Source organism: Panthera pardus, unplaced genomic scaffold (assembly GCF_024362965.1).
Source record: "Panthera pardus isolate Hobbes unplaced genomic scaffold, ASM2436296v1 HiC_scaffold_340, whole genome shotgun sequence".
NCBI classification, from domain to species: domain Eukaryota; kingdom Metazoa; phylum Chordata; class Mammalia; order Carnivora; family Felidae; genus Panthera; species Panthera pardus.
Window position 1 is genome coordinate 252,976 of NW_026526922.1, and position 16,237 is coordinate 269,212.

The 16,237-nt window shown below is 41.7% G+C and overlaps 1 protein-coding gene across 2 annotated transcripts; it reads right to left on the minus strand.

Moving 5' to 3' along the window:
- Nucleotides 1-8,293: 8,293 nt before the first annotated feature.
- On the minus strand, nt 8,294-13,997 carry LOC128774611 (P antigen family member 3-like). 2 transcript variants are annotated; one of them, XM_053893676.1, is made up of 5 exons: nt 13,891-13,997; nt 12,729-12,820; nt 11,758-11,866; nt 9,806-9,956; nt 8,294-8,422 (listed from the first exon to the last, which is right to left on the minus strand). In XM_053893676.1, exons 2-5 carry the CDS (start codon nt 12,810-12,812, stop codon nt 8,419-8,421), a joined length of 348 nt encoding a protein of 115 aa, XP_053749651.1. In that variant the 5' UTR covers nt 12,813-12,820; nt 13,891-13,997; the 3' UTR covers nt 8,294-8,418. The 2 variants fall into 2 exon arrangements, with proteins under 2 accessions (XP_053749651.1, XP_053749652.1); XM_053893677.1 differs by lacking the exon at nt 13,891-13,997 and adding an exon at nt 13,578-13,682.
- Nucleotides 13,998-16,237: the final 2,240 nt, after the last annotated feature.

Genomic DNA, 16,237 nt, shown 5'->3' on the forward strand with positions numbered 1-16,237 from the left:
ACTATATTTATTTAAATTAAATGACCTTGTGAAAAGCAGTATGGATGTTCCTTAAAAAATTAAAAATAGAAAAACCATATGATCCAATACTTCTAGTACTGGGTATTTACCCAACTATCATAAAAACACTCATTTTTGCATAGTTTATTGCATAATTTAGAATAGCCAAGATATGTAAGCAACCTAAGTGTCCATAGATGTGGTACACAGTCACATGCGCGCACGCACACACACACACACACACACACACACACACACACACTGGGATATGATGCGGCCATAAAAAAGAAACAGATCTTGTCATTTGTGACAATATGGATGGAGCTAGAGATGTAGAGAGTATTAGGCTAAGTGAAATAAGTCCAATACCATTTGAGTTCACTTATATGTGTGGAATCTAAAAAAACCTACAAATCAATAAACAAAAACCATAATTATACCTATAAATACAGAGAACAAAGTGATGGTTGCCAGAGAGAAGGGGTATAATGGGAGGGGCAAAATGGGTGAAATGATGTGGGAAAAGAGGCTTTCAGTTATGGAATGAATAAGCCACGAGAACAAACAGCACAGCATAAAGAATGCAGTCAACGATGTGGTAATAGCGTTGTATGGTGACAGATGGTAGCTACCCTTGTGGTGAGCATAGCATAAGATATAGAGAAGTTGAATCATTATGTTGTACACCTGAAGGTAATGTAACATTGTGTTAGCTATACTCAAATAAAAAAAGTAATTAAAACAAGCAAATCAAATAAGTTTCTAGCTCAAATCATTTAAAAAGTTAGCTTTGTATCCCTACTTGAAATTCAAAATATGTGTCTCTTACTAGAGATATAATTGTAATGGTAAATAACATAAAAACTATTTGAAAGTTTAAATGAAAGGAATATAATAAGCCACATCCATTTACAATATAATGCCTATTTCATATATGTTATCTCATTGATTCCTCATAGCAATCATTTAGTGTAAGTATTGTGATTTCTACTTTAGATACGAGGAAATGGTCCCAATGGATGTAAATAATTTTCCCACCATCACACAGTGTGTGTTAGAGGCAGGACTGAACTCCATTGCTATTTTCATGCCTTAGCCTATAGGGAGACAGTAGGCAGTCCCCCTGGTTCCTTTTTCTTTCCTTTTACCTGTGCCCTAGTATATTCATCCAGCTCCACAACATAGAGAACTCCCACATATTTTGTGGCAAAGCAGAACACCCCAACTTAAGTCTCACTTTTAATTTGAACCTTAGACTATCAGTCTTTTTCACCAGGAAATATTTTAAAACTCTGTGAGTACACAATTGTTGCTTGTAATCTACTGCCATTCCGTAAGGATGGTGAATTCTGAGTATATCCCTTAGTTGCAGAAATATTTTTTGGATGTGAGGATGCAAATAGGAGCTCACAGATGTAACTCTTGCATTGTGTACAGTAATAGGGGTGTAAGGTACAGCCAGGCTTCTGTATTGTTAGGGTGATAGAGATGTATGTAGAGGGAAACAGGGATTTGTGGCTTCTCTGATCATGCCATTGTTTACTTTTGGAATTTTACTACAGTTACTAATTTTACTTTTTTAACTTTTTAAATTCCAAATAGTTAACATGCAGTTTAATATTAGTTGTAGGTGTACAATATAGTGATTCAACCCTTCCATACATCAACCAGTGCTCATCACAACAGCACGCCTTTATCCCCATCACCTATTTAACTCACCCCTCAACCTGCCTCCCCTCTGGTAGCCATCAGTTTGCTCTTTGTAGTTAAGTGTCTGTTTCCTGGCTTGACTACCTCTATTTTCTCCCTATGATCATGTGTTTTGTTTCTTAAATTCCACATAGGAGTGAAATCATATGACTTTTGTCTTTCTCTGGCTTATTTTGCTTAGCATAATACTCTCTAGCTCCATCCACATCGTTGCAAATGGCAGGGTTTGATTAGTTTTTATGGCTGAGTAATATTCCATTATATATATATATATATATATATATATATATATATATATATATATATATATATATAAAATCTCCTATATATTAAAACAAATTTTTTAAATGTTTGTATTTGAGAGAAAGACAGAGAAAGTGAGAAAGTGGGGGAGGGGCAGAGAGAGCCAGAGACAGAATCTGAAGCAAGATCCAAGCTCTGAGCTGTCAACACGGAGCCCGATGTGGGGATCGAACCCACGAGCTGTGAGATCCTGACCTGAGCCGAAGTTGGACACTTAACCTACTGAGACACCCAGTACCCCTATACTACATCTTTATCCATTCATCATCAGTTGATGGACACTTGGGCTGTTGCCATTGCTTGGGTATTGCAAATAATGCTGCTATAAACATCGGGGTGCATGTATCCCTTTGAATTGGTATTTTTGTATTCTTTCGGTAAATACCTAGTAGTACAACTGCTGGACAATAGGGTAGTTCTACTTTTCACTTTTTGAGGGGCCTCTGTAGTGTTCTCCAGAGTAGCTGCACCAGTTTGCATTCCTACCAAGAGTGCAAGAGGGTTTCCCTTTCTCCACATCCTTGCCAACACCCGTTGCTGCTTCTGCTGCAGTAGACATGATACTCTTGTTTAAACCCCACCCCCCCCCCCAAAGCGACTTCACCAAAAGATTGCTACGACTGATACATGAATTTAATAAAGTCACAGGATGCAAAAATCAACATACAGAAATCTGTTGCATTTCTATGCAGCAATAGGGAAGCAGCAGAATGGGAAATTAAGGAATCAATCCCATTTACAATTGCACTAAAAACAATCAGATACCTAGGAATAAACCTACCCAGAGAGGTGAAATACTTGTAGTACTCTGAAGACTAAAACACTGATGAAAGACATTGAAGATGACACAAAGAAATGGAAAGACATTCCATGCTCGTGGGTTGGAAGAACAAATATTGATAAACTGTCAAAACTACGCAAAGCGATCTACACATTTAATGCAATCCCTATCAACATACTGCCAGCATTTGTCACAGACCTAAAACTGGTAGGGAGCCACAAAAGACCCAGAATAGCCAGAGCAACCTTGAAAAGGCAAAGCAAACCCGGAGGCATCACTATTTGGGACATAAAATTGTATTACAAAGCTGTAGTGATCAAAACAGTATGGTGCTGCTACCAAAATAGACACATAGATCGATGGAATGGAATAAAATACCCACAAAGGAACCCACAAATATATGGTCAATTCATTTTTGATAAAGCAGGAAAGAATATCCATGAGGAAAAAGACAGGCTCCTTAACAAATGGTTAGGAAAGCTGGACAACAGCACGCAGAAGAATGAAACTGGACCAGTTTCTTACACCACACACAAAAATGAAATACAAACAGAGAGGGAGGCAAACCAGAGGGACTCTTAAATACAGAGAACAAACAGGGTTGCTGGAGGGGTGGGCGGGTGGGTGGGAGGATGGGTTAAATGGGTGATGGGCATTAAGGAGGGCACTTCTCAGGATGAGCGCTGGCTGTCACACGGGGGAGATGAATCACTGGGTTCTACTCCTGAAGCCAAGACTATACTGTATGTTATCTAGCTTGTATTTAAATAAATTAAAAAATAAAAATTAATTCAAAATGGATCAAAGGCCTAAATGTGCGACCCAAAACCATCAAAATCCTAGAGGAGAACACAGGCAGTAACCTCTTTGACATCCGCTGTAGCAACTTCTTTCTAGATATGTCTCCCGAGGCAAGGGAAACAAAAGCAAAAATAAACCACTGGGACTTCATCAAAATAAACACCTTCTGCACAGGGAAGGAAACCATTAACAAAACTAAAAGGCAACCTACAGAATGGGAGAAGATATTTGCAAATGACATTTCTGATAATGGGTTAGTATCCAAAATATAGAAAGAATTTATAAGACTCAACACCCAAAAAAACATATAACCCAATTTAAAACATGGGCAGAAGACATGAATAGACACTTTTGTAAAGAAGACCTCCAAATTGCCAACAGACACACGAAAAGACGCTCAACATCACTCGTCAAATACAAGTCTATACAAATACAAAATACAGAGCATTGGAGGGTTCCGGAAGATGGCGGCGTAGGAGGACGCTGGGCTCACCGCGCGTCCTGCTGATCACTTAGATTCCACCTACACCTGCCTAAATAACCCAGAAAACCGCCAGAGGATTAGCAGAACGGAGTCTCCGGAGCCAAGCGCACACGAGAGGCCCACGGAAGAGGGTAGGAAGGGCGGCGAGGCGGTGCGCGCTCCACGGACTGGCGGGAGGGAGCCGGGGCGGAGGGGCGGCTCGCCGGCCAAGCGGAGCCCCCGAGTCTGGCTGGCAAAAGCGGAGGGGCCTGACGGACTGTGTTCCGACAGCAAGCGCGACTTAGCGTCTGGGAGGTCCTAAGTTAACAGCTCCGCTCGGAAAGCGGGAAGGCTGGAGGACAAAGGGAGGGAGAGCTGCTGAGCCCCCGGACGGCAGAGTTCAGCTTGGCGGGGAACAAAGGTGCTCGCCAGCGCCATCTCCCCCGCCCATCCCCCAGCCAAAATCCCAAAGGGAACCAGTTCCTGCCAGGGAACTTGCTCGCGCAGCGCAAACACCCAACTCTGTGCTTCTGCGGAGCCAAACCTCCGGCAGCGGATCTGACTCCCTCCCGCTGCCACAGGGCCCCTCCTGAAGGGGATCACCTAAGGAGAAGCGAGCTAAGCCTGCCCCTCCAGCCCCCGTGCACCTTGCCTACCCACCCCAGCTAATACGCCAGATCCCCAGCAACACAAGCCTGGCAGTGTGCAAGTAGCCCAGACGGGCCACGCCACCCCACAGTGAATCCCGCCCAGAGGAGAGGGGAAGAGAAGGCACACACCAGTCTGACTGTGGCCCCAGCGGTGGGCTGGGGGCAGACATCAGGGCGGACTGCGGCCCCGCCCACCGACTCCAGTTATACACCACAGCACAGGGGAAGTGCCCTGCAGGTCCTCACCACTCCAGGGACTCTCCAAAATGACCAAACGGAAGAATTCCCCTCAGAAGAATCTCCAGGAAATAACAACAGCTAATGAACTGATCAAAAAGGATTTAAATAATATGACAGAAAGTGAATTTAGAATAATAGTCATAAAGTTAATTGCTGGGCTTGAAAACAGTATACAGGACAGCAGAGAATCTCTTGCCACAGAGATCAAGGGACTAAGGACCAGTCACGAGGAGCTGAAAAACGCTTTAAACGAAATGCAAAACAAAATGGAAACCACGACGGCTCGGCTTGAAGAGGCAGAGGAGAGAATAGGTGAACTAGAAGATAAAGTTATGGAGAAAGAGGAAGCTGAAAGAAAGAGAGATAAAAAAATCCAGGAGTATGAGGGGAAAATTAGAGAACTAAGTGATACACTAAAAAGAAATAATATACGCATAATTGGTATCCCAGAGGAGGAAGAGAGAGGGAAAGGTGCTGAAGGGGTACTTGAAGAAATTATAGCTGAGAACTTCCCTGACCTGGGGAAGGAAAAAGGCATCGAAACCCAAGAGGCACAGAGAACTCCCTTCAGACGTAACTTGAATCGATCTTCTGCACGACATATCATAGTGAAACTGGCAAAATACAAGGATAAAGAGAAAATTCTGAAAGCAGCAAGGGATAAACGTGCCCTCACATATAAAGGGAGACCTATAAGACTCGTGACTGATCTCTCCTTTGAAACTTGGCAGGCCAGAAAGGCTTGGCGCGATATCTACAGTGTGCTAAACAGAAAAAATATGCAGCCGAGAATCCTTTATCCAGCAAGTCTGTCATTTAGAATAGAAGGAGAGATAAAGGTCTTCCCAAACAAACAAAAACTGAAGGAATTTGTCACCACGAAACCAGCCCTACAAGAGATCCTAAGGGGGATCCTGTGAGACAAAGTACCAGAGACATCACTACAAGCATAAAACATACAGACATCACAATGACTCTAAACCCGTATCTTTCTATAACAACACTGAATGTAAATGGATTAAATGCGCCAACTAAAAGACATAGGGTATCAGAATGGATCAAAAAACAAGACCCATCTATTTGCTGTCTACAAGAGACTCCTTTTAGATCTGAGGACACCTTTAGATTGAGAGTGAGGGGATGGAGAACTATTTATCATGCTCCTGGAAGCCAAAAGAAAGCTGGAGTAGCCATACTTCTATCAGACAAACTAGACTTTAAATTAAAGGCTGTAACAAGAGATGAAGAAGGGCATTATATAATAATCACAGGGTCTATCCATCAGGAAGAGCTAACTATTATAAATGTCTATGCGCCAAATACCGGAGCCCCCAGATATACAAATACAAAATACAAAACTATAATGAGATATCACCTCACACCTGTAAGAATGGCTAATATCCCTGCCATTAAATAACTTTTGAAGAAAGAAGTTTTGCAAGAGATCTGTGTTTTTTTGCCATGGGGCCTGTGACATCATTCTTTGTCTTTGGATAAACTGTTCCAAATAGCTTTGGTGTTGTAGTTATTATAGTATAGCACAGTAAAATAAGTATGCTATTATTTTAAAATTTAAAATTTTTTTTTTGTATCAATGAAATCATCTGGAAAACCATGTGAAGTCTGTGTGCCACATTTTGTGAAACCTTTCCTTCAAAAGGACAAAGCCCTTCATGTCAAACATTATAAAATTACTCTAAGTTTTTATGAAAACGTCAGATTGCCAGTATCGTCATCATGTACACCATCAGTTTTCCTGGCCAACATTTCCAGATGTATTTACTTTGAGGATGACCAAGGGCTTCTTAGAACTGAATCCCGAAATCTACTGCTTATTAGAGTCAAAAGTAAGTCGTGGGTACACTCTGACACACCTTTTTGTGAAGATTAAATGAAGTTATACATGTATGGAACCTAGGAGAAAGAAGACACTGACATATAGTATACATGCTATCAATAGAGGAGCTTTTATAGTAACTCATTCTTTAAAAACTCAATAAATGGATCTATTGTCCTAAGCGCACACAATCAGTGGATGGCCAGCTATTCACAATTATAGAGCACAGATCAAAATTATCTAGTTATAACAGAGCCATGACTTTTAACTTTCTGGGAATAGAAGATTAATAACAGCGTAGAAACTGGAGGAGGTAGCTTTCGGAGTGATGGCATCATTAGAGGCATCTTGCAGGGAAGATGGGCACCTCACCAAATTTGAAATGATGCGGATCTGGAGGTTCCTCGCCATTTAGGTAGGGTCCAATTTCCAAGAAAGATGCAATCCAGAGACAGCTGAACATGGGAAACTCTAGTCCAACATTACTCATAGCCTTTCAGGGTCTTCAGATCCAGAGGATAGAAAAAGAGGTCTTACATACCAATAAATTTTATGAAGCCAGTATATCCATGATACTAAAATCCAAGAGTGTATACGAAATAAAAGTAGATGCTAATGTCACTCATGGAGATATTAATACAAATTCTAACCTAATTAATATGATGTAGGTTATTCAGAAAGATCATAGATCATGAACATTCCCTCCCAGCAGCGTATGGTTGACTTAAACATAGGAAAATATTAGGGCGCCTAAGTGGTTCAGTCGGCTAAGCGCCAGACTTCAACTCAGGTCATGATCTCACGGTTTGTGGGTTTGAACCCCACGTCAGACTCTGTGCTGACAGCTCAGAGCCTGGAGCCTGCTCCAGATTCTGTGTCTCACTGTGTCCCTGCAACTTCTCGGCCGACGCTCTGTCTGTCTGTCTCTCTCTCAAAACTAAATAAACATTAAAAAAAATTAAACATACGAAAATATGTACGAAATTCATTACGTTAACAGATTAATGGAAGAAAACCGCTACAACCATCTCAATAAACGTCCTACAAGTGCTTGATGAAAGTCAACATATATTCAACAGAAATGTTGTTAGGAAACTAACCTAAGAATGGAACTTCTTTTATGTCACAGTAAATACAGTCAAATGCTAAAAATTTTCTAATTCCGATCAGAAATAAGACAAGGATGTCCATTATTTACCAATACTTCCCAACACTGTACTGGGTGGGTCTGTCCAATATTGTGAAATGAGAAAACAAAGAGGGGGTATAATGTTTAAAACAGCAGGAACAAACTGTTAGTATTCAAAGATGATAGAATTGTGTATGTTGAAGCTCATAATGGATGTTGACATACACCTCTGGCATTAAATCCTATGCAGCAAGGCTTCTGGAGAGAGTACTGATGTACAGATATATCTGCACTTACCAGCTCAATCAGAATACAAAATTTCAAAAAATGACACAATTTTCAATAGCATCTAATACTTAGAGTAAGTTTAACAAAGGTTTGAAAAGAGTCTTTGGAGAAAGTTGTAAGATTTTATTGAGGGATTTTTAACAGTGAAGTGTCCTTCCTACATGAGAGCAGTTTGCATGGTTTCAGCTTCTTCTTGCTTACACTTTCGGTTGTCCTTCACCTGTAAGACAGACACAGAGTTGGAAACATTACTCAGCAGAATTTATTTACATTAAATTAATGATATACAGAGGACACTATAGTTTTTATTTTATAAGATAGAATTCCAAGCGTATGCTTTACCAACATTTTTGGAACACACCACACTTCCTATAGGTACAAGAAAAGAAAAAAAACACTTCAGGTTCAGAACAGATAAAATGAAATAAACCTATTAAAAGGTAGTTTCATTTTTGTATCTTTGTGTTTAGATTCAAGTTAGTTAACATCTAGTGTCGCACTGGTTTCAGGAGTAGAGTTTAGGGATTCATCGCTTACATATAACACCCATGCTTGCACCCTACTTGATGTAGGGAGAGTGCAGAAACTAGAAACCAGACTATCTCTTGCCATTTTATCACTCAGTCATTTGAGCCTTCATTGGGGAAAGGTTTCAAAATGCACGTGTTCTGTAAGAGCCACAATAATTTAGAGTCTGACAAAATTTAAGAACAGGTATCCAGGTCTCCATAGAGAAAAACCAACATCAAGCAGTGTGTTTTCTTGTTCTCAGTAGCAATGAAATCTCAACTCAGATGTTAAAATTTGACCAAAGATGTTATCTGATGACAAATAAATCATACAAAATGGAAGATTTTTGTATTCCATGTATATTATCCAATAGAACCACAGAATACAAAAATCAGCAATAAAAACTGACTGCAATATATCTGGTTTGAAATCACTAAATATATGAGCCAAGATGCATTCAGAAGTGAAGGGATCCTCCCAGAATCACACAACTTATGTTAGAGCTGGTATTAGAACCTACTTCAGTGCCTCAGCATATTTCATACAAACTGGTATTTACTCCAAATCCATTTTGTGGTTTTTAAAAGAGGAAATTATAGAAGATTCTGAATTTAAGTAGCCATCAGTTAAAGTATTTACAGTGTATTTTATTTATTTTTTAAAGTCTATTTCCTTATTTTGAGAGAGTGAGAGAGAGAGATCACAAATGGGAGAGGGACACAGAGAGAGGAAGAGAGAGAGTCCCAAGCAGGCTCCATGCTGTCCGCACAGAGCCCAACGTGGGGCTCAATCTCACAAACTGTGAGTCCATGACCTGAGCCAAATCAAGAGTCAGATGCTTAACTGACTGAGCCACCCAGGCGCCCCAGTATTTACACTTTATAAAAAAGGAAATGGTTTCATTTTTTATTATTTAAGAAGGCTCTGACCCAATTTAAGTCTGTATCTGATAGGGTATAAGTCAGGCAGTCAGGAAATTAGGGTCTGAACTACTTATGAAAGCTACCTTTATGTGTAAACTCTGTCATTAAAGTATCAATAAAGTCATATCTACATAAGTAAAGATATAATATTCAGGAAAATATCTGCATACTTTGCATTCTCAATGGATAACATATCTGCTTCAGGCATCTTCACGGGCTCCAGTGTTGGGACATCCGCCCCCTTCACATCACTGTCATCTTCACTTTTGCCCCCAGTCTTTGGCACAGGCAGTTCCTGGATACCAGATTCCAGGTCAGGGCCTTACCGGAAAAAAAAAAAAAAAAAAAAAAAAGATGATAATCAACTTAAGGAGTAAACATAAAATGTAAAGAAAGAAGTGATAATATGTATTCTTGCCATTATATGAAATACAAGCCTGTAGACTTAGGGTAACAAAAAAAGCGATGGAAAGATGGACTTCCCATCTTTGTTTTCCTGTAATATGAAACCTTATTTCAAATAACAATCTAAAGAGAAACCACACTAAATCTACATTTGCATTATATTACCACAGTGTACTAAGAATAGAGAGCATCAGCTAAGAAATCTTAAATGTACACCATGCACAGGATTTTTTTTAAGTTTATTTATTTATTTAGAGAGAGAATGATCAGGGGAGGGGCACACAGAGGGAGAATGAAGAGTATCACAAACAGGCTCTGCACTCCTAAGTGCACAGCTGGATGTGGGGCTCAAGCTCACGAACCCTGATATCATGACCTGAGGCAAAATCTAGAGTGTGACACCTGACTGAGTGAACCACCCAGGCACCCTGCACCATGGATAGGATTTTAATGAAAATGAAAATTTAATTTCCTGAACAATTAGCTGAGTGCATTTGTGGGCCTATGACAAATCCTACACTAGTGACATACATCTCCTATTGGAGCAACCTGAAAGCTATTTTGTGAAATTTAACTAGTTAGATTTAGGGGCAAAGTCTCTCTCTATAACTTATGATAAATGAATCATGCAGAGAACCAAGTATCAAAAATAACAGCAAAATATTAGTGACTTATAGTCAAACTTCTGTCTTACAGTGAGAATAAAGGGAGCAGGGTGGAAAGAAATTAATGGACTTTGTCATCAGTCCTATCGTAGAAACCTCTTACCAGCGAATTCCTAAAATAATCCACGGCCTGAATGATGTCAATAATTCCATACAAGTATCTGATGAAAATACTTTCTTTGGAAGCTGGTAATTTCCGTTTCATGATCATTTTAAGATACTTTTGATTTTCCTAATCATAAGTTGTTAAACACCTCCTAAAGCCACTTAAAAATCACACTAATATAGTTTACCTATATGCCAGTCTCCCAAATTATACAGCGTTTCCCAAATGTACCATATCAAATGATTAAGCAAAGGAAATGGTGGCTCTCATTCCTCGAGCCTTTTTCTGGAGTCTACCTCTTGCTCCACTGAACTTCATTTATTCCTGTGCCTGTACTACGCTATTTTACAGTACAGACACATTTGAGTATTAAGCATTTTATACAAAAGCATTCACATTTTGGTATAACAACACAGATGGTAGGAAGTACAAAAACCGTGTAATGAAATATGAGTTATGTCTCCATGTGTCAAGCAGTCTTTGGCAAGCCACAATCCCTGAACCTTAGTTTTCTTATTTATAAAATGAGGCTACCATCCCTATGCAAATCTTCTTTATTCCTGATGTTATAAGATATGCTGACTTGGCACTCTGCACACACTGTTAAAACCAGCTTACACTTTTGATGCAGGGAAGGAAAAGGCCACGCAAAAATGTTCTAAGAAGAACAAATTCAACTAGTGAAAAAATGTATACTTTTGTAGTAAACAGTTTCCTCTGATTTAGAACAGACTGCATGTTCAAGCAGATTAAATCTTGAAGAAAAAGGGGAAATTCGTTAGAGTGAATACAGCTGTAAACTATACTCTATTCACATTTTGAAACAATTTTCGGGAAATGGCTGAGATTCTCTTCTAAGGTTTTGTTTTGTCCTGTTACGTCATAATGCGTGATGCAAAAATATACCCTGTGCCCCCATAAGCATTCTTTTTCCCTTTCCCTTCACCTTCATCCAGAGGTGCTTCTTCAACTGCTTTCTCTCGCTCCGGCATAATATCCTGACACTCAGTGGGTGCCTCCTTTTGTTGAGGCTGCTCATCACTGGGCTGCTGGGCCTAGGGTGTGCGTGTGTGTGTGAACAAAAAGTTGCATTAATGCATGCCAATAATATAAACCTATGTTACGCATTTTATATCAAATAATAAATAAGTATAAAAACACTTATAAAATATAATTCTATATTGTATTCCTAAAAGTTATATGGCCATTTATATACACATACATATAATGGAATATTAGTCATCAAAAGGTATTAAAATCTTGCCATTTGCAACAATGTGGATGGGGCTAGAATGTATTATGCTAAGTGAAAGAAGTCAATCAGAGAAAAACAAGTACCCTATGATTTCACTCATATGTGGAATTTAATAATAAAACAGAGGAACATATGGGAAGGGAAGTAAAAATAAAGGAGAGGGGGAAACAAATCACAAGAGACTCTTAAGGATAGAGAACAAAGTGAGGCTTGATGGAGGTAGGTGGGTGGAGGATGGCACAGATGGGTGACAGGTGATAAGGAGGGCACTTGTGATGAGCGCTGGGTGTTGTACGTAAGTGATGAATCACCGAAGTCTACTCCTGAAGCCAATATTGCACTGTACGCTAAGTAAAATTTAAATTAAAAAAGAGTTACTCTTCCCACAGAGTAGCTACCCGGAAGAGGTACCCACAAGCACTCTGGAGGCTATTTTAAACTATGCTGGGATGGATACGTACAACTTGTTGTTAGTAAGCATGAGAAAGGAGTCATAGGGTATATTTACCCAGGGAACACAAGTATGGAATCCTTCTGGTTCAATGTTTCCTGCCCCTTCCCAGCAAAGAAACTTTTATCACTGTATCTGTACGTTTGTAGGTCAACAAAATTTTCAGAGAAATAAACTGATGGTGTAGAACATCAATTGCTGAAGTACTCACAGCCACAGGTGCAGCTGGCTGGTTAGCCTTGCCATCATCCTTTCTTTGTTTAGATTTAGATCTTGTTCTCACACGCCCACTCATTTTTCACCCTGAAAGTAGAATATCAGTATTTGGAAAATGTATTCTAAAGGCTAGGTACACCACCTCCAAGGCGTAACATTTTAATTTTTTTTTACTTTGAAAATACTTTCAAAATCAACCTTGCGTAAGGATAGTGTACATGCTGTGGTCACACCAAATAAACGGGCTGCAAGATCACTCACATCGGCCAAACTGGCAGTCAAATCACCTTAAGGACAGGAGAAAACGCGAGGCTTAGTTTCACAGCTAGATTCCCCATCATAAAGGCATGTGAGAAAACAATGCTGGATATTTAAACCTGAGTCGCTATTGTTTTCACATTCCCAGTTACTGGGCCCATTTTACCCTCTTAAATAAGGTTTCCTTGGAACACAGAGAAGTCTTAATCGTTTGCGTACTGCCTATGGCTGTCTTCCCACCACAAGGGCTCAAGGTGTCTAGTTTCGATACTGACCAGTGAGCCGGCTCCTCCCTTGACACCCTGCACAGTGCGATACAAATCTCCGGGACGCAGCTCCAACCCCACACCGTTCCCCGTTTCCAGCCCCACGCACCGTTTTTTTGTTTTTTGTTTTAAGTAGACTTCACGGCCATCCTGGAGCCCAGGTGGGGCTCGAACTCACCACCCTGAGATCTAGACCTGACCTGAGATCCAGCGTCAGCCACTTAACCTACTGACCGCTCCCCACCCCCGCCCACAGGCACCCGTTCCAGACCTGTTCTGTACCGCCTGGCCCGCCTCCCACCCAGGGTCCCACTGAGGACTCTGGCTTCAGTGCTCCGCCGGCAGTTCCAGGTGCTTGCAGGACTCAGATACCTCAAAGAACGCCCCCAAGACCCACCCTGTCTTCACCTCCCCCGTCCTCGGCTGCCAGCTGTCCTCACTTGTCCCCGTCCCACCACCACGAGGACGAGGGCCATGGCGGCCGCGACGCCTGTGAGGAGAAGAACGCTAACTCCTGGCAACTTCCTCCTCCGAGGCCACAGATCTACCGTCCCGACCCGCCCGAGGCCCACTGGCACTCTCCTCACAGTCACTCACACTTAAAGTCCTGGAAGGACTGATTTGTGGACCTACCGGTTGAGGGCAGGCAGCCAGAAAGACCACGACACCGCCCACACCACTCCACGCCACTTCTTCCTCAGCTCTGCTCACAGGACGCGTGGGCAGCAGGGCGCGTGCTCAGCAACGGTCTTTCTTAACAATGGGCATGCGCAGGAAAGGCCTGGTACAACGTGTGTGCGTACTGACGTGGATATGTGCGTACTGACTGGGTGTATGCGTACTGGCGTGGGTGTATGCAATGTTCGTGGACTTCTTCCCACGCCTGCAGCCAAGGCGTGGGAAGACAGTGTCCGCAGAGTACCCGACATGGTGCTTGAAGAGTGGCCTTTTTCCTCCTGCCCGAGCTCTCTTTTGCAACCACATACTTTGGGGACAGACAGTTACAAGTCACCGTTAGTGCTGAATGTTTCTCAGAAAGATATCTGTAACAAAAATAGATACTAAGTACTTTAATACTATTTTTATACATGCTTTGATCAATCATTCCCTTCCATGCTTCTGGGTTTGCTGTCATACTTGAGTGAATTTGCTCTCCTCTGTATAATAAATACATTAACAACTGTTTTCTTTACCTTTTTTGCTTGTGTTACTGCACATTTAAACCTGTGGTTTGGTAACTGATTTCTCTAAGTACCTGTGGTCCTTCAATCAGTGCACATTTCAGAAGTTTCTATCGATATTGGTCCTGGGGTTTAAGCTCAGTCCACTGGTTCATTACGTTCAGTAATGGAGACTATGCTTGTCATGTACTGTGCTTTCCAAAAATCAAACAACTTGATAATAAAGCTGACTTTACTGGATAACTCTGTCAGGGAAAACACTACCTGGACAGGGTCTTAGCAGAGTCTTTGAGGTGGCCGGACAGGAGAGATACGTATTCAAATTGTGAAGTCGGAGTAGAACAATTCTTTCAACGTTGGGGGAGGTTGTGATGAAGACTGAGTAAAAATAGGGCTAAAATGGTGTAGGTTTGGTGGACACAGCAAGGCAAGAATATTAAGTCGAAAGTTTCAAATTCCTTATGGTTGAAAAATGTCATTTGGCACTTTTTACTGAAGAGTTGATGGATCTTTCAGTTAGTTCCTGGAAGGGACAGTAATGTTATTTTCAACTTTTGTCTTCCTAGGCAAGAGATGATTTTGATAGCAACGTTATGTTGATGTAGCTCATGGTGAGAAGGAAATCTGGGAAGGGCAGGTAAAAAAAGGGGGCCAGCTAGATGTCCGAGACCAGATTTTCCCTTGCATGCTTTTGTCTTCTGTCATCTTGCTTACCTCCTGCATCTGTCAAGTTCCCGTGTAGCACAATCAATATGTGCACCCCCCTTTTTTCCCCTTATACCCCTACAATCCCACACATAAAAGAAGGCCAGACCCAGGGTTCAGGGCTAAGTCTTCTGACCTGATTCCACTGGGCTGGCACTGGTGCAGAATAAATAGTCTTTTCCAATCCCTTGAGTGTGTGTCGCTTGTCTCTTCCTGGCCACCAAGTATTTGCTGTAACATTTTTGGTGCATTGGTCAGGAAGCCCACAGCCGCGCTTGCCCTTTGAGTCACCATTGTCGGAGGCCAGCAAGAAGGCCACTCTTCTTGGGCCCCTGTGACAGAAAGGAAGGCATGCCACCGGTGATTTCACTGGATCCCCCCCCCCCGCCCCCCCTCGCAGGGCCTGACAATATTTGGCCACCACTTCGCTGAACGGACTCCAGGGGGAATAGGAAAATTCTGCCGATGGGACATCAGATTGGGTAAATGTCCCCGGGGACCTAGGACGGAATTCAGGCCTGCCCTAGAGGCAGAAGGGGAGCTTGATCACCTCCCTGGTGATATAGTCTCCACATAGGACAGGGAAATCCTGGGTGGAAATCTGTCATCTGTCTAAATGTGTGTGTGAGTGCCTATGCTCCACGTTTTCGGCTATGGAGCCTGAGTGGGTCCTACCCTGAGATTCCGTGAAGACCTCATATGGCTCAAGGCAGAATCAGGTCCGCAGAGGCCTGATATAAGTCTGGGGTTTATACTGACCTGCCAATGCTAAGAGGTGTCTAAATCCCCATGAGGGGAGAGACCAGGTGGACAAAATGACCTCTTCCCTCATGCTTGTCCTGCGACAGTGTTCATTGGGAGGTACCCATCTAGGATACCAGGATGGGGAGAATTCCTCAAAACCAACTGTTAGAGCCAATGGTCTCTGGTCAGTCTACCTCAGAACGGGGACCTTAAGAAATATTCCCCAGCAGCTGCCCAAACTCACTTTGTTTCAGGGAAATTCCCTGTCTGCTCCAGACTGACATGGACTGCCTAATTCCACTAGTGGAAAACAAAACAAAACTTTTATTCTATCTAGATTTGCTGAAGGT

Bases quoted from the DNA above. Each gene is read 5' to 3' on its own strand.
- LOC128774611 (XM_053893676.1), bottom strand. From the start codon at position 12,812: ATGAGTGGGCGTGTGAGAACAAGATCTAAATCTAAACAAAGAAAGGAT. The intron at 11,867-12,728 runs GTGAGTACTTCA...CGCACACCCTAG, and splicing joins AGCCAGCTGCACCTGTGGCT to GCCCAGCAGCCCAGTGATGA. The intron at 9,957-11,757 runs GTGAAGGGAAAG...TTTTCCGGTAAG, and splicing joins AGAAGCACCTCTGGATGAAG to GCCCTGACCTGGAATCTGGT.